The sequence below is a fragment of the Lampetra planeri genome, chromosome 7 (assembly GCF_965212315.1).
Source record: "Lampetra planeri chromosome 7, kcLamPlan1.2.h2, whole genome shotgun sequence".
Lineage (NCBI taxonomy): Eukaryota > Metazoa > Chordata > Hyperoartia > Petromyzontiformes > Petromyzontidae > Lampetra > Lampetra planeri.
The window spans coordinates 12660552-12683717 of NC_136113.1; the positions used below are offsets into that span (position 1 = coordinate 12660552).

Consider the following 23166-nt stretch of genomic DNA (forward strand, 5'->3'; position numbering starts at 1 on the left):
TCAAACATAAATCCTGTATATGTAAAAATGTTGTCGATTATCAAACATAATTAATTGGGAACGCATTAAACACGTTTTAATCAAATACACTGTCGATATTTGAACGTATACATTTAACAACAACAACAACAAAACTCAAACACATCATGCGATTTCAGAGCAGGGTTGCGGTTTAGTGTTAATCAGCAGTCGGAGATGGGGGGGGAGAAGCCTCCCTGCAGGCAGCGGGAGCGACTGCCACATCCGTGAATCTCACGCAGCACCAAGCAGCAAGGGCTGCACCACCATCATCACCGTCGTCGTCGTCGTTATCCCAATTCTTCTCATCGCCATTGCCCATGTTTATTTGTGATCATACCAAAAACCCTCCTCGTCATCACCGCCGTGCAGTACCGGAGATAGCGGCAGGCAAAGCGTGAGAGGCGAGGCAGCGCTCGTAACAATAACAATGATGGTGATGGTGGTGGCGGTTGCTCTTTGAGAGGGATTGCACCTCGATTCTCAGTGCCCGTAGCTCGCTGCTGAGATGAAGCAGCAGCGAGCGGCATCAGAATCCTCCCGTGGGGTCACTGCGGGAGCGTGCGGATCGGGGTCAAGGCCAGGTCAAGTCTCGGCGCAGAGTTCAGGGTCGGAGCAAAACGGGGCAGGGTCGGTCGTGGGAACCGAGGGTCCGCCAGGTCACGGCTGCCACGGGGGCCGCGGTGGCCGTGCCGAGCTGGGTGCCACGCCACGCCAGGACTACGAGGCCCTGCGCCGGGCGACAACGGAGCGGGGAGACCTCTTCCAAGATCCGCTCTTCAACGCGGACATGGAATCCCTGGGCTCGGGGCGGCTACCTGCGGACCTGGGCAAGCTCAAGACTGTCATGTGGAGGCGACCACTGGTGGGTAAACACACACAAAACAACAAAATGCCCTGGCCGTTGACTTGCTGTTGCCACAGAAATCACGATTGTCTACCAGTACCTGGCGCCTGGATGGATGACGTTGATGGGCTGGGTTGGTAAAGTGGTGGAAATGTAAATATTGCCTAAAAAACAGGAGCCACTTTTCTTTCATCACGTGAACACTCCACATACTGTATATCCCTGTGGTAGTGAGTTTAGTGACCAGGCATAAGGGTATGAGTAAGGGGACCTCTGTTAACCTACTGGACCATATGGTGTCAATATGACATTTCCACGGTAGACCCGAACCTTAATTAGAACAGCCACTCTCCCTACCAAATTAGGACAATTCAGTGGTACTAGGCATTGCCTAATGACAACCTCAAATTTCCCGAGAAGTGGTTCTCATCGGATAGTACTTATTTTATGACCGTGGATAAATAATGGACTGAATTGGCTCAAGTTGAGATTCAAACTCATTGTCTTGTTATTGGGAGCCTGCTGCTTTACTACATGGCTGCATTGCTATAAGCATGTTGCAGAGATTGTTATCAAAAATAAACTTTTAATCAATTATTTACCTTTGAATTGGGCCAAATCCCAATAGCCTGCATAGTTTTGGCCAGTTAAATACCATAATATGGTTTATACAGTTTTAACAGAATCCTTCAAATTACAAGTATGTAGAAAATAATATTGTTTGTAATAGGTACGAAAATTGTATAATTTTGATACAATTAGGGGCCGTCCATAAATGACGTCACACACCTAGGGGGGGGGGTCAGACATTTGTGACGATGTGTGACGAGGGGGGGGGGGGGTGAGAAATGTGACGTCACATTAATATGCGCAACTTTAAATAAACAACACGCTCTACTTAATTAAATACTTTTTAATAAATGTTTTCTCCTACAACATCAGAGTGCAGCGCCAAATTAAATACGCACTACAATGACAATAATTTAAAGCGATTTGAAGCATGTTTTATTTTTTTTTGGGGGGGGGGGCAGAGCTTTGTGACGTCATATTTGAGGGGGGGTGACTTTTTGTGACGCCGTGTGACGAGGGGGGGGGGGGTCAAAAATTCGTCCAAAATCGCGTGACGTCATTTATGGACGGCCCCTTATTTTAAAAATAATAAATATGTTACGTGTAGGATGTTAAAAAAATAATTGTAATGCAAATCACTTTAAACACATTTAGACATTTAACAGAAACATTATTTGTTTTCGCTCAAGCTAATTGAATATGTTACCCCATAAGTAATGATGGATAACTGCATTGCAAATAAAGCATGACATGAATAGACCCTATCGAGACTCAGCATATCATTATCACAAGTTGTGAGCTAAAACTGTTCGGCTGAAGTTGCACGGTGCCCAGAGGTCGCAACCGGGTACCCGATACCCGTACCCTACCCGATACCCGGCTACCTGTACCCGGCCGGGTACGGGTACGGGTAGCCGTTTGCGACCCTGGTGCGGCCGGGTACGGGTACGGGTAGGCCGTGAGTCACTGGTGAGTAACCGTTTGTTACTCATTTCGGGTAGGGTACGGGTAGGGAACGGGAACCCGTACCCGGCCGGGTACGGGTACGGGTAAGGAATCAAAACCCGTTTGCGACCTCTGACGGTGCCTCTTGCCTGATCATACTGTGTAGATGTGGATGCTAACTCCCTTTGGTGCTCGTGTTTCCTCTCTACTCTTTTGAAAAACTCGCTACGAACAGGTTTGGTCGTATCTCTGAAAGTTCCTAAGTCGAATTGCGTTCCTAAGCAAGAGGAGCCCTTGAAAGAGAGATTGTCCCCCAATAATAGGAAATGTGAATATTCCACCACTAGCTCAGGATCACCATTGGAACATAGCAATGACTAATGTTTAGAAGAGTGCAAAGATACTTGGAAGCTTTTAATTTATCACCATATTTTTTTAGCATCGCTGTTGATGCCAAAAATAGCACTCAGTTCAGTAGTATGTTGGAGGCTAATTAACTAACCACAACATGTGATGTGTCTGCTAGTGAGAAAAATAGCACTCTTCAGATGGGCTTGCCGCTGTGAAAGTGTTTATTTCAGTAGCACTGTTCGCAAATCAGTAACAAATGTTGTGTTTTCAACAAAGTTATGTTTTCTAATGATGCAATGTGCTGGCAGGAGATCTCCCAGAATGCAGTGTTTATGGTCGACAGCTTGGACTGCACTGACATGAAGCAAGGGGATTTTGGTAAGAAAACCCAGAATAAACGACGTGACCACAACTTCTCAGTGATACTGCTTTGTAAATATTATCTGCCTGTCTTTCTACATACTAACCTTATTCATGTTTAAGCAACTCCTCTTAAGGCCACATTCTAATCATTTTATTTCTTGTCATATACAGTCACTTTCGGCACCATCGCTTTGTCCTATGGCATTGAACGGCCTCTCTGAATTTACAGTGCGTTGCTCTTACATGAATAATTTCAAGGAACTTACATTTACAAGCCCGTCGAAATTGATTTCACTCCGCAAACGTTTGCTGAATATCAACATCACTGCACTGTAGATGCTGTTAATACTTTACTGTGTTGATATGAGAGTGACGAAAGTGGCTCTTAACATCAGCCTTTTTGTCCAGTGTACAGGAGGAACTCATGTATTATGCAACACAGAATGAAAATAAACTGTGCATGCCAGATGAAGGCATTACTTTGAAAGAGACACAGATCGATAGAGGGTGTATTTCCCTCTGCCAGTCAATGCTAGCACTCTGCATTGATGGCTGCATGGTTGGTGACGCTACACGCAAAAGAGACAAGCATGCCCAGGAAAGCTTTTCACCCCTCTGCCCACTTGTGTGCTTTCCTGGCTTTTATAGGTGCTCACGAAAGCTACTTGCCTCTATCTATAGCCTATCAGACTAGAATTCAGGGGTGGGGAACGTCCGTTTAAGGCCCGCAAAATCATTTGGTCTGTTCCAGCCATCACATTAGGGGTGAGTTAATGAAATGTTTGACCAAATATAACGGGCTAATTTTTAAATTGATGATTTTGTATGGCCCGCGAATGATGTTATAAATATCCAAATGGCCCTTGGCAGAAAAAAGGTTCCCCACCCCTGGACTAGATGGTGGACCCATTGTCAGAGTGTCTGCTGACCTCCAATACCCGAGTTTGACCCGCGACCTGCCAGGAAGTCTCTTGGCTTCAAAGTGCACCATGTCAGGCGCACGCAACGTGGTGAGATCCCCACGTTCTCGTGTACTGTGTTGGACTGTCTTTTCCTTTGAAAGGACTCATCACGCTTGCTAATGTAGTATGTATGACTGGGATCTTTGTGTTTTGTTTTTTATTTGAGAGTATACAAACATAAATATTGAGAAAAAATGGATCAGAAAGCTGAAAAGTGCGCAAAGAAGCACGCAAAGTTGCATTCGTGGAATTACAATGAGAGACAGAAAGATAAACACATGGATCATTCAACATACAAACATTAAATTGACTGTTAAGAAATACAAGTGGGTATGGGCAGGATACGTTGCGAGAAGGGATGGTGGCTGGTGGTTGAGACTTACGACTGAGCAGCAACCGCAGAGATGGCGCAATGAGATCAGCTCACGTGCATTGCGTGACCGTGAGAGATGGAAACAGCTTGGGGAGGCCTTTATCCAGCGTTGGATAGAGCATGTCAGATGATGTGTGAATGTGTGAGAGCAGGCGACTGCTGGCTGCTGGCAGCCATTGCGTCCCTGACCCTGCACCCCAGGCTGTTGGCTCGCGTGGTGCCAGAAGGACAGAGCTTCAGCGACGGCTACGCCGGCATCTTCCACTTCCAGGTGACGCCAACGTCCACTTTAGACACGGCTCACTCGTGGCGAAAACACCCACGTGTAGATCGCCTCCACGTAGATACGATGAAAATGTGCGCTTCAATAACTGTGGTCAGGTGAAAGTGTCTGACTACTTGAATGAAGGTGGGGCCGGTGTTCATTTTCATTGGTGGCCCTGAACTGGTGGTGGAAATTCCATATTCCTATGACGAGGCCAAGTTTTTATTTAAAGCAACCACTAAAATAGCAGCAGCAACAACAAAAATGTACACGAAAATAAACTTGATGTAAAATAACGAAAGAAAATGTATGAACCTCTCTAAAGACATAATTGCACAAAGCAGAGCACGTGAATGGCTGAGGCATCCAAGTGCAGAGGTTATCTCAATGCTATACAACAAAACACATTCCTGCGGAGGGAGCTGGTAGTAACGTTGGGTTGCTCGGTCAATGGCCATCGTTATCGGCGGCGTGGTGTATTCCGCAAATATGCCCGACTGTGAGGGCGGGCACAAGCCGGCGTGAGTAGGTTAAACGTTGAGTTTTATAAGGGCACCACGGGGTGACCAGCCCCTCCCCACCCAGCCCACCCCTCCTACCCCCCACCCAGCCCCACCCTCCCCACCCAGCCCCTCCCCACCCTCCCCACCCAGCCCCTCCCTACCCTCCCCTCCCCACCCAGCCCCACCCTCCCCACCCAGCCCCTCCCCACCCTCCCCACCCAGCCCCTCCCCACCGTCCCTACCCAGCCCTTCCCTCCCCACTCTCCCCTCTCCACCCAGCCCCACCGCTCCCATTTTTGGATGCACGACGGATGGACGGACAGAATAATCCCCTGTGGGCTGGTGTAACCAGGAGGTTACTACCAGTATAAGGTATATAGCTGTATAATTACTAGCAGACAAACACACAGCAGCACTGCTTCGTAACGCTACCTGACCGTAACCCATGTGACCACTACCTGTTCGTGACTTTTCCTCGCATTCTTCCTGGTGATGTCACATGTACCGGTACCCCACGGGGGAACGCATAGCACAGGTTGGGAACCACGAGACTGCTTTGTGACCTCGGCTGCTTTGTGCAGCTGTGACGTCACTTCTAATAGATGCAAGATGTTGCCACTAACGCTCCACAGACTCTTCGTGGTGTGTCACTCTTTTACCATTTTGCAAAGAATGCAGGTTTGGTGCTAAATTATCTTTGCGGAGTCTTCAACACTTTATTTGCCACTCGTAGCATCTAGTGAGAGAAAAAAAAACATGGCCTAACTGACGGGTAAAGATTTACAGGGATTATTGGGGTCACGTAGATGCAAAGTGCAGCTTCCATTCATGGTGTTAATTCATTAGGTCAGGGGTCGGCAACCTACGGCTCCGGAGCCGCATGCGGCTCTTTACGGGCTGCTGCTTGACCATATGTACGTATGTACAGTATGTACAGTATGTACTCAGATGCATTGCGGCTCTTGAAATACTGAATTTTGTACCGAATTGGAAAGAAATGGCTCTTCTTGTTATTTTGGTTGCCGACCCCTGCATTAGGTGATGAAGGGCGAAGACTCATTAGGATGCAGGTCACCCATGCAATGCAGTTTTAACAAGGATCTGGTTTAATAAAAAAAAAGAATCACAGCACGGGTTGTTGCTGACTTATATAAAATAATCCAGTTATTGTGTTTGAAATCTGATTGGAGCCCATTGTGATTTTACACTGTAAGGCCATCGCTGGCATCTGCAGTCTTTTATCAGGGTTTTTTCTCTAAAGGCCAGAGGTTAAGGTAAAAATGCATTAGGTCGTTTGTTTGTCTGTGTTGTGTGTGCTAACAATGGCTCTCCTGGCCATGGAGATACGACAGATAGGTTGTCTTCAGGATATTGCGAATCTATGCAATGTTTAGCACACAAACCGTCTCCATGTTCTCTTGCCGCATTTTTCGTAAAGGTCACGCACGGTGTCTTGTGGGGCTGTTATTTCTCCAACGAACAGCGGTGTGGCAACCTTGGACTATTTACTGAGGGGAAAATGCAGGTCAAGAATGCAGGTCATGCTTGCAGAGACTAAATTTCCCCCACGCTTTGAGCGTTAGAATGTTGGCAAGTCCTTCCGTAAAAGGTGATATTTGGCAGTGATTGCACTGCGGAATTGACTAGGAAGAGAAAGACAACAGTGCTTGAAATGAGAGTCGGGCAGGGCAGAGGCATTCATTGGAGCAGGTAAACTGCCCTGATTGGTTCGCTAATGGTGCTGTCGGTAATGTCACCCAGAAACCAAGGTCGTAACCTATTATTACGACAATATACATTTGCAACGTGCCCATAACGTAACACATGGTTCACAGTGTGTTAAAGTAATTTCAGCATGTTGATTGGTGCTTGTATTCTGGCCATGTTTCAGAACATATTGATCACTGGTATCGTTGACTGACTATGAATGATCGAATATCCACTTTAATTAGCTGTTTTTGCAGCCCGTTGAAAGCCCAACACTGCCCCAGTGGAGTTATAAATCAATACAAATCAAAGCATCTCCTTGTTCACCTTCATTGGCAGTCCTAGGCCGGTTGCGGAAATTCCACATATTCCCGGTAGGACACCTCTCAATTGATCACTCGAAGACCTCTCAAGATTTGCCGTTGTCTGTGCATCGCTCTTGCCTCTTCACAGTTCTGGCAGTTTGGAGAATGGGTGGACGTGGTTGTGGATGACCGCCTCCCCACTTACAACAACAAGCTGGTGTTCGTGCACTCGCCCAAGCACAATGAGTTCTGGGCAGCTTTGCTGGAAAAGGCTTACGCCAAGTAGGGGCGTAAGCGTGCAGCCAGCGGCACACTCATGTCAACGCGTTCAGTTCTCGTTATATCGTTTTAATGGTAATGTATTAACCATTACACTGCTCAGTTGGTGTATGAGCCATTATTATTATTGTCATAAAAACACAGTGTCCGTAAAGGGATCATTGATTGCCGACGAATTCTAATTTGACAGCAGTTTTAGCTACGGGGTTGAAATGTTGACAAAATTTGCGTTTTATTTCGTCGTTTTTTTTGTACCGCTCGATGTGAGATGAGTACCCTCCAACAAAATGGAATTCCTTACAAGAGAAAGTAAAATGTGTACCTAGTTAGGTTTGAAATGTTTTTCATGTGAAATGAGAGTTCCAAAGTGGAGAAAACCACTGCTGGGATGACGAGGAACGTTGTGCTCCTATCATCAAAGTAAAATTATGAGACACATTGAAATGAAATTACATGTTAGCATCACCACGCTGTCTCGGGAAACTGTTGAACATGTCAGAGCAGCGATGTAATGTCGTCCCAAAGTCAATTCCACATTGGAGCACAGTTCACAAAAGCATTTCAAATCGCACCCTTATTGTGTGAAATGAGTGCAGGCCCTTCGAGAAATGCATTACGAGTATAACAGAATAATTAAAACAAATTCCTGCGAAGGGAGCTGGTAGGAACGTTGGGTTGCTCGGTCAATGGCCAGGGTGAACGGCGGCGTGGTGTATTCCGCAAATATGCCCGACTGTGAGGGCGGGCACAAGCCGGCGTGAGTAGGTTACACGTTGAGTTTTATAAGGGCACCACGGGGTGACCAGCCCCTCCCCACCCAGCCCCACTCCTCCCACCCCTCACTCAGCCCCTCCCCACCCAGCCCCTCCCCACCCAGCCCCTCCCCACCCAGCCCCTCCCCACCCTCCCCTCCCCACCCAGCCCCACACTCCCCACCCAGCCCCTCCCTCCCCACCCAGCCTCTCCCTTCACGACGGACGGACACAATAATCCCATGTGGGCTGGTGTAACCAGGAGGTTCCTACCAGTAAAATAATCACTGCCGAGGGGTTGGTGGACATGTGGGACTCCCAATTCCCGATACGATGTGTGTCGTCAATGCCTGATGGACGTGGATGTGTATGACAAATGTTTCATTATAGAATTATCGCGGTGTATCATTTTATTGATCTATCTCAAAGTTGTCTCATTATAATTATTTCATAAAGGATAACGTTATAGACACCATGTTGCAAGATTTATTTTTATCCAAGAAAGCCTCATTGGGATATTTGACCATTGATATTTTTTTATAAGTGAGGTAGGAAAAAAAGAGTGTAGAATACCCGCATAAAAGAGGGGACAACACTCAGTTGATATGTATAGACCAATAAGCCACTTTTGAGCTGCTTAGGCCCTAGAATATATACCCCAAAATATTTTGTTTGACAGTGTTCATCTCCGACAGTGGCTCTGAACACAAATTTAGAAGCGTTCCTAAAGTAGGCACCTGTCTCCCAATGGGAAACCCACTGTTGTATTCGTACATGTTGATACTTTATAAACTCACCATGGGAACCTCATTTGCCAGTAAAAATATGATAATTGTTTTTTTACCCTTCTATCTGTAAACAAAACTGACACCTTTTTACAAGGAGTCATGTTTGCATAGACCGCAATACCTGCAGTCATAATACAAACAAAAGACATAACTCTGATAATGTGCACTGTCCTTGAAGTTGATTGGTCCACACCCGAGACAGCTTTCCTTAGAGCCTAGTCTCACATGGGTTGGACCAATGATCACTTTATAAACTCTTGAGGGAAGATGAGCTGGGTTGACCCGTAATAGGAATTTGAATGAGCGATCCTCCACATGTGAATCAAGCACTCTGATCACAGCGCCACCTATGATTTAATCTCAACGCGTCTCAAATATTCACTTTCATGACAAGAGCATATTTTAAACTCGTGGTGCAGTCGAGAGACTGCTAGTGGGTCCCGGCGTTCCGCAATTGAGCATTGATGTGTTGTCCCTTGCCCAGGCTTCACGGCTCGTACGAAGCCCTGAGAGACGTGGGTGCGTGGGAGGCGATGGAAGATTTCACGGGCGGCATCATGGAGTCCCTGCCACTGACCGACGAGTCGCCAGAGCTCTTGTACCGAAACATGAGGGCCGCCTTCCGAAGAGGATCCTTCCTTGCCTGCTCCGTTGACGTGAGGGAATTACTTCGCCAATTATTGGAACGACAATGGGCACAATGACCGTGCTGTATGTCCTGCTTTGCATGCCGTGCAGTTTGTCGCGTCTGTGTAGATAACTCACCGTTGCTTAATCATGCCTACCAGAAATGTAAGTTCAGAAATGTAAGTGATCGTTTTCTAGAAAAAACTGCAATGTTCATCCCTTTGTAAATCTACTTGTAGATGAAGGCCTTTCCACGGTCATGGGGTTGTTTAACCATACTTCATCAGCATGGTCAGTTTTCTCAGCGCTGTCATATACTTTTAAATATGCTTTCTGATTTTAAAAAAAATATTGGGATGTTTGGCCATTACTTCGTGAAGATTTTTCATGTGGATGGAAATCAGGTTATCCAATGAAAGCCCACAAACATGAGAAGCGAACACACAAAAGTAATCACAGAATGATCAAGCATTTATTTATTGTACTGCCATCTGCTGGCTACCTTGCAACTCACTTAACTGCATATAACATGGCTGCATTGTCCGCTAATGTGTGAACTGTTGTTTAGTTTGCATTTTGATCTCATAACGGTATAAATTGCACATCTTGGTTGCTTAACCAAATGTAAGCACGGGTATTCATTTTATTGTCAACCCAGTGGAAAAAGTCTTCACTGCAAAAAAAGTTACGCACGTGCATATATTGTACAGTCAAATTTATTTGCATCGATAATTGATCTATGAATGCTGGTTTTCACAGAAATATCTTATTATTGATTTAGTGTACTATAATCTTACACACTGTATACTCCCGCACTAAAACTATGACGCGACGAAGCATTGAGGATGACCAGCAGCTCGGCGCCTTGACATCTGTAATTGCACCAATTCCATATTTACCAGTAACCCACCCAAGAGCGCTGATTTCTTGCAGGTTGAGAAGCCCGAGGCCATATCTGGCCTGGAGAAGGGGCACGTGTACTTCGTGACAGGAATCAAGGAGGTACACGAACTGGACCTTTGCGTACACCTCGTCCACACCCACCACGATGGTCTGCAGCATGAGCATGCGAACTCAATTGCCGTGCAACGCACGCACGCACACACACGTGCCTAGCCGCTCGCCTCCTCTGCGGTACACACGCGCCCGCGTGCGCTCGATTGTTGTGCAGCGTGTGCGCGTACATGCTCAATTACTCTCCAGCGCCTGTGCACGGATGATGCGGGTAACAGAATTGGAGCCAAAGGGGGGAAAGTGACCGAGAGTTTATCCACAGATTCACGTGGTGTCTGTAAACAGCTGTAAAAATTTCAATGCAGATAATAGACGGAGTTTTTTTCTTTAAATTTTGCAATACATATATAGGCTGTATATATAGTGTATTCAAAGTGACATTTTGGACTGCAGTGTAGTCAAGTGTGGAAAATGTACTAACCTTCAGCTGATTTTTTGGCACTTGTTCAAAGTATTTTTTGAGTTCTGAACAAACCCTGCATGTATGTATAACTAATATAGTCTAAAATTATATATATTTTTACACGTAAAGAATTACATGTATTTCTCCAATTATTGTTACCTGAGCTGTGACCAAAAACTCAGTATATATGATAATTTGGTTTAGAGGACCAGGAATTCATCTCAGGTTTCTTGCCTGTGCTGACCAACTACGGTGCTTGTCCTCCTGGGTCTTAAGTCGTTTGTGTTACCCAGATTCAGATTTGCATTTTGACAGCGCATATGTAATTCACACGCATTGTGTTGTGCCGTCTGTCCAGGCGTGTGTGGCCAAGCAGAAAGTGCCGCTGATGTTACTTAAGGATCCATGGGCACAGTCACGCTGGAAGGGGCCCTGGGGACACCGGTGAGTGTGCATCTGCAGAATATATATCGCTGCTTAGGATTTCTCTAACCTCTCTTTAATAATTACACGTGAATAATAATTTATCCCAATGGATCAAGGCCTGCCTTACCGTGTTGGTCGTGGAGGTTGTTTGACGATATTTTTTTAACACGTAGAGTCGCGGCAGGGTGGTGAATGGGGGGGGGGGGGGGTTCCAGGACTGGTTCGGATGTCACGCGCCACAGATGTTAGTCATGGCCAGAAATAGAACTCAGGTCGCCACGGCTCACGTCAGTAGCGAGTAAGATCCCAACCAGTCCTAGTTCCCCTTTTAATCAACTCACACTGACCACCATTACGGTCCCGTATGGTCAAACAACTCCCATTATTGACACTGTGGGGAGGCCTTCATCCAGGAGTGGATTGCCAAAGAGCTGCTAATTATATCTTCTTTATAATTATCATTACGTACACCTGTAAGCATAATGAACACTTAATTGAATCGCATGAAACATTTCTAAAAATATAAAACGAATGTGTTTTGTGTGCCCGATGTATTTTCCTTTGACAGCTCACAGGAGTGGCGGCAGATAGCGGCACCAGAGAGAAAAGCCCTCTTGTCTCTCGTCAGTGACGAGGAATTTTGGTGAGTGCCATTTTGGGGATGTGTCACAATTCCGTCATCATCATCATCACCATGTGCCAATTGGTGAATGATGGCACGGTGGTCAGGATAAATTCCTAATCATCCTCAAGAATGCTGGTCATAGTTTTCAATGTTTCTGATAAACATCTGCTTTCATGAATAATGATCTAAGTCTGGAAATTACATTGTGTTTCTGGTCTTGTAAACAATGTCATGGGATATTTTGCAACCTTATATATATAAACATTTGTCTCTGCAGTATATCAGTGTGCTTATGTTTTCTTTGGGATTTGTTCAATAAAAACCCCTATTAAGGTCAATTTGGGCCATCATCTGTCCTCAAGAGTCTGCAAAATGAGTACCGGCTGATGATGCCTCACTATTTGGTGGGAAAATCAACAATGATTTTGGTGGGAAATCAACAATTCTGTGGAAAGATGCCCTCTTCTCTTAAGAATGTGGAATTCCTACCGCTGACTCAGGGCCATCATTATAGATAAACACTGCTGCATAATCATTGGAGCAGGAGGAAGACGCTTTGACCTTTGACTTAGAGGTTGTTTTATCTTGGTTCGTAAGAAATGTATTATAGGATCCAGCTAACAGAATTTCCGGTTGCCCATCATCCCAAATCCTCTGTTTTTCAAGGATGTCTTTAGAGGACTTCAGGAGCACATTCACACAGATGCAACTGTGCCACCTGACCCCAGCTGACCTGGGAGAGAACACATGCAAGAGAGGCTCTCTCACTGTGCACCGGGGCTGCTGGGTGCGCGGATGCTCCGCTGGTGGGGGCTCTGCCTTCCCAGGTTACCCATGCATCTCCCCTATGCACCCCTTATCGATAACTTATCGATAACATACCATTCATACTCTATAGCGCACAGTCATGATGCACACCTGCCTAATAATGTCAACGTTAATTAGAACTGAATATGACCAATGGTCTCCGTGAGGCCGGTGACCGAGGAGATGAATTAGGATCACATGGTGGGACGCTATGGCAGATCATGGAAGTCGCCCGTCTACTGTGCAGCAGCTGTGGGAGATGGCAGATTGGAAAGGGGTGGCGAGGTGTAGTGGCATCAATGGCTTTGGCCGTGATGATTACTTGGTCTTGAATTGTAGGTGAGTGCACGGGGCCTATAGCTTAGGCAAACTATTTCAAGTGGAACATTAAAGCATTAAAACGGGTAAGAGTTACAGTGTTGATCCCGATGATAATAATGATGATGATCAGGCATGGCACTGACCACTTTGCCCCTATAGTCATGGCAGCCTTTATCGGTACTTTCTTACATTACATTCCTCAACAGTATTTTGTCTAAACTGGGGACGTGTGTGCGTGTGTGCCCACATCTAGGCACATTCTGGACCAACCCACAGTTTAATCTTCAGCTCTTTAAAGAAGATGATGACCCCACTGATGGTGAAGTGGACTGCTCATTCATTGTCTCCCTGATTCAGACAAAATCACAGAGATTTTCTGCACATGGTTGTAGAACTCAACTCTTTCCAATTGGATTCAGTATCTTCCAGGTGAGTGGTCTTAACATTTCCAGTTCTGCAACAACAAACTTGGACAATTGCATGATATCTCGCGTACGTTTCAGACACTTTAAATATGTGGACTATCATTCGTATAATGATTAAGTTGCTGTTCATCTACTTGGGCATAGTATATAACTAAATTTGGACTTTAGTGCGGATAAAATAAATCTGTCTATTTTTGTTCAGCGAGAAATGCTTAGACAATGCCATGGCGTTAGACGTACTCAGTTGAACTGAATCTATCGTCCATACTGCGGTGTGATGGTGCTTTTGAGTTTTGTGTACGTGTCAGACCACTGAAACATTCCATTAGTAAGCTTTCATTTGCTTAATCCTCACCACATGTTTCCTATTTACTGACACGTATTTTTTTCACCACTTGTTTCGCCACTTATGTTTATAACAATCCAAATCATGTTCGCAGACCATTTACCCCAAATGTACTTATACCTACAATGTATATTTTACAGTCTTTTCTATATGTGCAAAATATATTATTCAAATACAATGTATTTATCCTCATTCAAAGTTAATAGTTTGCTACATATGTATCTATATACCTAAATATAGTGTTTCTCGGTATTTGAATATAAATCACATCTGTCAACGTTGCTGAGTGAATATTCCTACAGGATTAGGTCTGTTTGGCAATGTGGCTTTTGAATATTTGACAACTGAAAGGTTGCAAAGTTAAATTCCTTATCCGGGGAACAACTCAGTCCATTATCCATCCGCGTGAGAAAAAAAATTACAGTATCGCTCTGTCCAAAGTCAACGGTGTTCATGCTTTGGCATGAATGGCCCTGATCACGAGAATATTAAACTGATACCACAATTGGTTGAAGTTGAGTGCTCGTTTGAGCAGGAGGACAAGGATGCCGAGCGGAGGTGGGAAAGGCTCCCGGTGGCCGGCACGGCAGACTTTGTGGAGGCTCGGGAGGTGTTCGTACGGTTCTGTCTCCCGCCCGGCACCTACACGGTGGTGCCATCGACGCGGGAGCCACACCACGAGGCCGGGTTCGTGCTGCGCATCCTCGCTGAGAAGCTCAGCTCCATGAGGTAAGGGTGCCACAGTGGCAAGATGTTAACTACCTCTCCTGGTATACAAGAGGTCGTGGGTTCAATCCCGACCCTGACGGCTGTACGTTTGGAGTTTGCATGTTCTCCCCACGGTCGCATACATTTTTATAGAAACATGCATTGAGAGTATTTGGCAGCTGTAAATTCGACATAATAAGCCACTTTGTGGCCAAGTTGCTTCTGAAAAAGAGCTATTTCTAGCTCAGTGGGTCTTACCTTGTAAAATAAAAAATTAACCCGTAAAAACAAAGTTTTTCAGTATAAATCCTTTATATGCGTGGCATCGGTTTTATTTTATTATTCATTTCTGTTTTTCTTGAGTAAGAGTTTCATTTTTATCACATTGGTATTTTAAATAAAATATGTCTTTTTTTTTTTCCTAAAAAGTGGAAAATTTTGGAAAAAAAGTTTCACGAAAATAAATTGTCACGCACAACGAGTCTGTGTGCAAAATGTCAGCTCGATTGGATCACAGGAAGTGGGTTAAAAAACGACCGAAAGATTTGCACCGTCATAAGCGCGCAAGCAAGCTAGCAAGTGAACTTAATATAAAGGATTTAATAAAAATAGACATAGGCGGACGGTCCCGTCGGCAGGGCCGGATTAAGTTGGATGGTGCTTGGAGGAGGCAGTGCAACAATTAGGTTGCGAAATCATTTGCGGTTTAATATTCATCCCTTGTATATTCAACGTCGAGTTTTTTTTTTCTGGATGAACCAATTCTCTTTATTTTGGAACTGGCCAAACATCATACAAAGAAAACCTACAGGCATTCAGTTAATCTTTCCTGGGTAACCAAATAAACAATGACAATTATTATATTATCCATTTACATTCATAGGCTGTGTTCTCACCAGATAACCATTCTTCACGTGATACAGGTTGACCTTGCAGTGTTTTTTTGTTGTAGGCATGCCAGCATATATTTACAAAAACACACTTGTCAACAACACCGCCTTAAAATAAAAAAAATATATAATCGGCGATGTTTTGGGTAATAGCCCTTCTTCATAGCCATTGGCTGAATCGCAGCATTACCAAATAATTCGTTGTATATGTCCAAAAGGATCGTTTATGTTAAACTTGCATACTTAAGAAGCTCATAGCCTTTTGAATGTGTTGTTTCATGGTATGACACCGTGTGTGTGTGTGGGTTTTTTCAGTGAAGACGAAAGTACAGTAGCAGCAGACCTTCCCTTAAAGGTGCAGTTTTTAAACATTCTTACGAATACAGGATGCATGTGATGATGCATCTATTCTGATCCATTATTCTTGGGTCTTTCGGTAAAGTCACATAGATAGGTACAAAGAAAATAATCAAAAATAATTGTAGTTTTATGTTATTTTTATTTAATTTTTTTCTTTGAACCTATCTACGTCACTTTACCGAAAGACCCATGAATATGAATTCCTGCAGTCACGAAAGCTTTAAGTTCTGATCCATTGTTACGATCACAATATATGCTTCAACTCATACGGATGGAAATTGATTCTTTAAAATCCATGCAAATTATATGCCATTGATGGCATGCTGTTAAAATAATCAGGTTTTCTGGTGTGCGAATATACAGTCTCGGTCCCGTTACCAATTACCGCACACACACACAAATTAACGTGGCCTCAACTGTTGTCGATAGCTAAACGTGACAAAATGTGAGCAGTATTGGCTGTGAACTCTGACACTAACATTCGTCCCTTGAGGCACCCGGTAAGCTCTTATTGTATTTTCTGTTTGTGACATTTGGCCATACATGTTAAAAGGACATCGCCCAATACGTGTGTAGGTCATGCAAGGTTGTTCAATGCGTTATGTTACAGAGTATATTTAAAGCTTGGACACAATAATTGTATTTCTGCAGATGGGACTGCCCTCCCTGGATCTCACTGAGCAGGAGAAAGCGGAGCTCTTCATGGTCTTCTCAGATGTGGCAGGAGAGGTTGGATCTTCTACCTAGATACGCTACTGAACACCATGACTTTAGCTTTTCACGTGTGGTCATATGCTGACAATATTTTATCATCCCCAGAATTTCTCATTAGCTGAAGCCTCGTTTTTATTTTATTTTGGCTCATTATAAATTAAAGGTCTACATATCTGCCCTGCAAATTGCATGGCACAAAACACTGCTCTGCCTTTCTATTAAGTATTTCAACTGTAGTGTGTTAGGCTTCGTAAAACTCCCATTGCTGGTCAGTACTGTTTAGCTAATTGTCCCAAAGCAGGACCCTGAAAAAGAGTTTGGAAAATTGATGCATTCCCAGATAAACATAGAGTATAAACTGCAAGTGGGCTTTGCCCACTTTCTATTGACTTTAGCATCATACTTTCTTTAAAATGCCCGAATTTTTTTTCGAAATGCTATCTCAAATTTAGGTTAAAACCTTCAGATACAAACTTTTGTGGGCCTAGATTTGAAAACAAAACTATTCAATTTGCCCCCCCCCCCCCCCACACACACAATTTTGGGGGGCCAAAGATTTAAAACGTTTTGTTTTTGGATTGTTAGATATCTATAGCCATGCTCATCTATATTTGTGCCAAGTTTCAGTTTCTAGCCCCTCTATAACTGTAATTGATGTCAGTCACTTGCTCACAGTCAACATTATTAGACGTTTATTGGGATTGATGGTTAAACTGTGTACATTTTTCTCACTTGCAGGAAATGGAGGTGCGTCCAAATGACCTGCTGAAGATTTTTAATAGTCATTTAAACACAAGTGAGTAAAGTGCTTCTATGATCACGCGTGTTTTGGTGGTGCGTAGCTGTTATGGTGGCTCTGAGCTACTTTTGCCACTGCTATTGATTTCCCACACAGTGATACTCTGCTCATATTATTGACCCTGGTGGGGTGATGAACTGAGTTGATATCTGACCTGGATTTGAGCTCAGAGCTTTGCAATTGTGAATCTGACACTCCACCAACAGTACTACCAATCTAAATAGGAAGTGTAAAGAGATACATATAATCAAATAAACTGTTGATCAATTTGATCATATTTATGCAACTGTCATTACCTGGGATGACTCCATTGAACTAGCTGAACTTGAGCACATACTTTCTCTGAGCATTGCAATATTTTTTTTGTTCATATTATGGGCGAGTGACATGCCCCAACGGAACGGATGCACGTGTGCTGCTCATTGCAAAGGTTCATGGGTCGAGCCCATCGACCGTCCTGGTTAATACTGTGTTGGTATAAAAAAAAGTAGGTCATCTCGGCTACAGCTGCTGGCATGGTCCAAATTTCCCAAATTTGACAAAACTACTCGCAAAATTTCTTCTTGGGAAGCCACGTAGTATTATCGCCACCTACTGGCAGATTAATGTCCCACTTGCTAGCTGGTGCTCCCTTCACCTGGTGCTGCAACTGGGACAGCCACCACCCCCCTTGCCTCGGCACCTTGAGACGTACTGCAAGGAAGGCACGGTATAAACATTAAGCGATGATGGCGATACACATTCATCGTGCATCACGTGAAATATAAAAGTGGTGGCTTATTTACATTGTAAGTGTGACGAGTTCTTTTGTGTGTGTGTGTTTGCAGGCAAGGCATTGCAGACAGAAAGTTTCAGCATAGAGACATGTCGCAGCATGGTCGCATTGCTGGATGTATCCACGACCCCCCCCCCCCATAGCCTCTCACACACAGCAACAATAGAGTCGCAACGCACCACTAAGCGGTGGTGATGTCACTATGGCGCTTGTGCCAGGCTAGATGCACCTTGAGGCTATGTGAAGTGTTGAAGTTTCGCTGACAGGTCATGGGACAGACCCAGGTCTTATGAGTTGACTGACTGAAATGGCTCGCAATGGCACCATTTATGCCCCCCACTGTAACAACTTGCTGCGTTTTAGTCGGCCGGTGTTCCACTCGTGAGCGTTGCTCCTCCACCCTCTGTTGTTGTTGGGCTAGGCATGGGAGCCACATAACCCAGCCAATATAGCCTCGTCTGTAGGAAGGGACTGCGACTGGATCTCACACACGTACACACACACACGATTCAAATATCCCCCTTTTCACATTATGCACTGTAAAAGCTTGTTCTGTTCGCAAACACCTATGAAAACAGACAGCACAAGAGGGGAGATTTTCCCAGCAACATGCTCACACACACACAATCTCTCCCCCAGTGATGATAGTGACATCCTGTTCCAGATACGCATTTATGAGAGGCCCAGATTACAATTATTGCTGATGTGCATGACAAGCAGTTCAAGCAGGTATCTGTTATGGTAGTCCAATACACTAACCACTATACCACCAATCTTCACCGTGCACACACATGCAGCCACACATGCATACACATCACACAACCCTGCAGAGACTTGCTTTCACCAACTTAACTGTTGCACTACGTGAAATGCTCATGGATCAACCAAATTAAAAATTAATCAATAATCAGCCATCCGCCGTGTCCAGACATTTACAGTATTTGATGCCTGCTGGATATCCACAAATATAACCTTAACCCTCTGTGTCCACCAGACACATTTGTCAGGACGGTTGGGCTTTGAAGAGCTCCAGGTTCTGTGGGCCAAGATCAAGACCTGGAAGGTTGAACACGAGGCCACGATTCGGGCTATAATACAACTGGTCACGTGCATTGATAATACAACTGGTCACGTGCATTGATAATACAACTGGTCACGTGCATTGATAATACAACTGGTCACGTGCATTGATAATACAACTGGTCACGTGCATTGATAATACAACTGGTCACGTGCATTGATAATACAACTGGTCACGTGCATTGATAATACAACTGGTCACGTGCATTGATAATACAACTGGTCACGTGCATTGATAATACAACTGGTCACGTGCATTGATAATACAACTGGTCACGTGCATTGACTTGCCAATGCTGTTCTCATCAATAACTTAATTAATTCTCAATTTAAAGATGATACAGGGGTGGTGTTGACATAGATATACAGGCATGAATTAAAAATACCTCAACTTTGTTTTTAAACCCAAAAAACAAACAACGTGCTAATATGTTTAACAATGACCTTTATGCACAGCACAGAAAAAGTTGAAATTGGACATTTTGACAGCATTTAGGGATTGAAGACTGCTGCCATTTGGAGATGTTATGTTATCAGTTTCTACTGAGAGATTTTAGTAAACAAACCACCACATGGTGAAAAGGGATGATTAAAAACATTATTTGATAATCACATCAGTGTAAATGAGAGAAGATTTGACCCTCCCTTTGTTAAATGATACAAAAATACTATCATTGTTTAATGAATGGTGTGTGACCATCAGAGGGTTTTAATTGTAGCTTACAGATGCTGCAGCTGGCCTCTTGTAGTATATTAACATCAATATGCATGAGCTAATGTGCTGAAATACATTTTGTAATAACATCACAAACAAGTAAATGGCCTTTTTGTATGTGAGTAGCAGAACACATCGGTGATGCCTTTCAATGTCCAATTGTTCTTACCACGTAGGATATTTTCAGGAGGTTCGACCAGGATGGATCAGGCATGATGTCATCTTACGAGCTGCACACTGCCCTCAATTCTGCAGGTAGCCTGTGTCTCAAATCTAAAACACGGTGGTTCTCATGCATACCCTCTCTTTCTGCTCACCTGACACATTAAGTAACCTTCGCTTCATGATTCCTCGTGCAGGGTTCCCGTTGAACAATCGACTTCGCAAAGTGCTGGTGCTGCGATACGCCGACCAATCGATGCAGCTTTGCTGGGACAAATTTGTGTGCTGCTTGCTGAAGATTGAGGCCACCTGCAGTGAGTTCCTTATCCTATGCCGCCATAGCCATAGTGACGTAATTTAGAAGCTTTCTCTATAGTTAAATGCCAGGTCAAACATCGCAGCGTCTCCTTCCGCAAATCATATTTTCTCTGATAATTGTTTTTTTACCCTTTATCTGGCAACAAAACTGACACCTTTTTTTACAAGGAGTCATGTTTGCATAGACCACAATACCTGCAGTCATAATGCAAACAAAGACATAACTCTGATAATGTATGCACTGTCGTTGAAGTTGATTGATCCACACCCGAGACAGCTTTCCTTAGAGCCTAGTCTCACATGGTGTTGGACAAGTGCATACATTATCAGAGTAATGTTTTTGTTTGCATTATGACTGCAGGTATTGTGGTCTATGCAAACATGACTCCTTGTAAAAAAAAGGTGTCAGTTTTGTTGCCAGATAAAGGGTAAAAAAAACAATTATCATATTTTATACTGGCAAATGAGGTTCCAATGGCATATTTTCTCTGTTGATGGTCCTGTGCCAACGGTGAAAATCCCACATTGCTGTGGAAGGAGCCAGTCTCTGAATGTGTGTACAAAAGTTTATTCATTTTAGGAGGCTGGACAGCTTGATGTTAGGCAAACTCCCTCTTGAGCCAGTTTGTATCGACGGTTCTATTCTAACTAGGCCAATATCCGCTATAATTCATGTGAGTGGCCCTATCACAATATTATGGCCATTGGGCCCCATTGCCTGAGACCAAATGTCACATTTTTTATTGTATCCAACCATTACACCCAGTATATAGTAACACACTTATTTTATATGTTAGACAACAAAGTATACGGATGTGAATGCTTGTCACAGACTGAATTGTGTTGTGTGCAGAGGCTTTCCAGTTTCTACAAACTGCACAGGCTGGGGTGGCCACCATGACGATTGCCCAGGTAAGACACCTTAACGCAAGGCGATTGCCATTCCATTGGAACTGAAGGACATATTGTATAGTCCCCTTTTTTATACGCCACAAAGTTAAGACAAACATAAGTCGGGCATATTTAAAAGTTTTGCATTTGGCGCATTGAAAAGCCAAATATTTTCCATTCTCAAATGAGCGTGGGTGATATTTGTATCTGTTTGGCAGCTCTTTGTTGGGAATTCCACACTTCTAAGGCTTCCTCATAGGTCACTCTCGACTGATGACAGCCCACAAAGTGGTTTTCCTGATCACGATTTTAACACTGTTTTAAATGCCAGCCCTCCTAATGTTCACGTTTTTTCTCCCCCCAGTGGCTCGTCTGTACCATGTACACATGATCTCGCACAGTCACTCCGACAGCTGCCAGGTGCGTCTTGTTTCTGGGAAAGTTTGTTCAAATAAAAGTATCCGACCACCAGTTGGAGACGAGTGTTACCAATTGGATTGCAATTTTTGCAGGAATTTTACCAGTATTTGGGCTGATTTTTATTTCACCACTTTACACTACCGATGATATTCTATTCTTGCATGTGACAATATATTAATGAGCTAAAATTCCACTGTCGAGGTCTGCTAGCCATGAGAGATTCAGGAGAGTATGTGTCGCATTGCTATTCCTCCACTGAAGGAGCACATACTATACTGGATTACTGCATCGCCCATAGTTTGGTTTGCATGGCCAGTCGCACTGTGGCGAGTCTTTATTTTCAATTTCCGCTGATGTCAGATCATTACAGCTTCATTGTCATTGCGAGTTAAAGTTCTGATCGGAAAATGGTGCAGGCGTGGGAAGGGCTGCCAGATTGAATTCCGTGCACAAATTCGTCGTTTTTCTTTCAAAGCTGTGAAATGGAAAGAAAAATAAACGTTTTAAATATGCGTGCCCTTTTTTTGGGCTCCAATATTGGCAATTGTGTGGGGCTTTTAGGTTCTTCTGTCTAGAGGTCTAGACACTTATTTACGAACAAATCTGGCAGCCCTGGACATAAGCTGCCTTTGGAAAAAATGTGACAATTGTTCAACTCGCTTCCATACCTTGATCTACCTTATTACTGTCATCATTCTTTTCAATAGAAAATACGTTTGTGTATTTTTTGTTGTTGGTAAACAAACCTCTCAAATGAATTGTGAGAATTCGTTTTTGAAGCCTTGACTTAACTCTCAGTAAAAGAATGTTGCAAATTTCGATCTGATTTCAAAGTGAATGATAAACACTAACAAAGGCAAACTCTTCTTCATCTCACCCTCCAGCCATTCCAGGATGTCCCTGCATGAAATGCTTTTTTGCTAAACAATGAGTATAAATGTAAAAATACTCGACATATACGAAACGCCATATAATGTATAGTAATGTTCACAGATAAAATATGTAATTTTTCAAGTTTAAATGCATGGCATTCATTTAAGGTGGCTTTAGCAAGAGTTGTATTTCACCTTTCTTCACACACATTTCATGTGTTGGGGCTCCATTTAACACAACTGAAAAAAGCTTTAATAAATGCAATATCTTTCTACAAAGTGAACCTGTTACGGCAGTTTATTGAATGTGTAGAATTTTTGTAAATTGGTCGACACTGCTGAGATCATGGGTTCAAAAATCTTAACAGCACCCACGTCCATTCGCTTTACAGTTTTAAAGACAAGGTAACATAATCGAATGATTTTAATGGCAGGAGCGT

The 23166-nt window shown here is 43.8% G+C and overlaps 1 protein-coding gene across 1 annotated transcript; it reads left to right on the plus strand.

Moving 5' to 3' along the window:
• The first annotated feature begins 215 nt into the window (after positions 1–215).
• Positions 216–22673, plus strand: LOC144719997 (calpain-9-like). Its single transcript, XM_078596399.1, has 20 exons — positions 216–883; positions 3040–3109; positions 4582–4700; positions 7358–7491; positions 9513–9684; positions 10589–10657; positions 11431–11516; positions 12067–12141; positions 12790–12950; positions 13505–13680; positions 14558–14751; positions 15936–15975; positions 16632–16709; positions 17433–17490; positions 18321–18385; positions 19263–19331; positions 20240–20318; positions 20423–20539; positions 21397–21455; positions 21799–22673. The coding sequence occupies exons 1-20, from the start codon at positions 527–529 to the stop codon at positions 21823–21825; spliced, it is 2205 nt and encodes a 734-aa protein (XP_078452525.1). The 5' UTR covers positions 216–526; the 3' UTR covers positions 21826–22673.
• Positions 22674–23166: the final 493 nt, after the last annotated feature.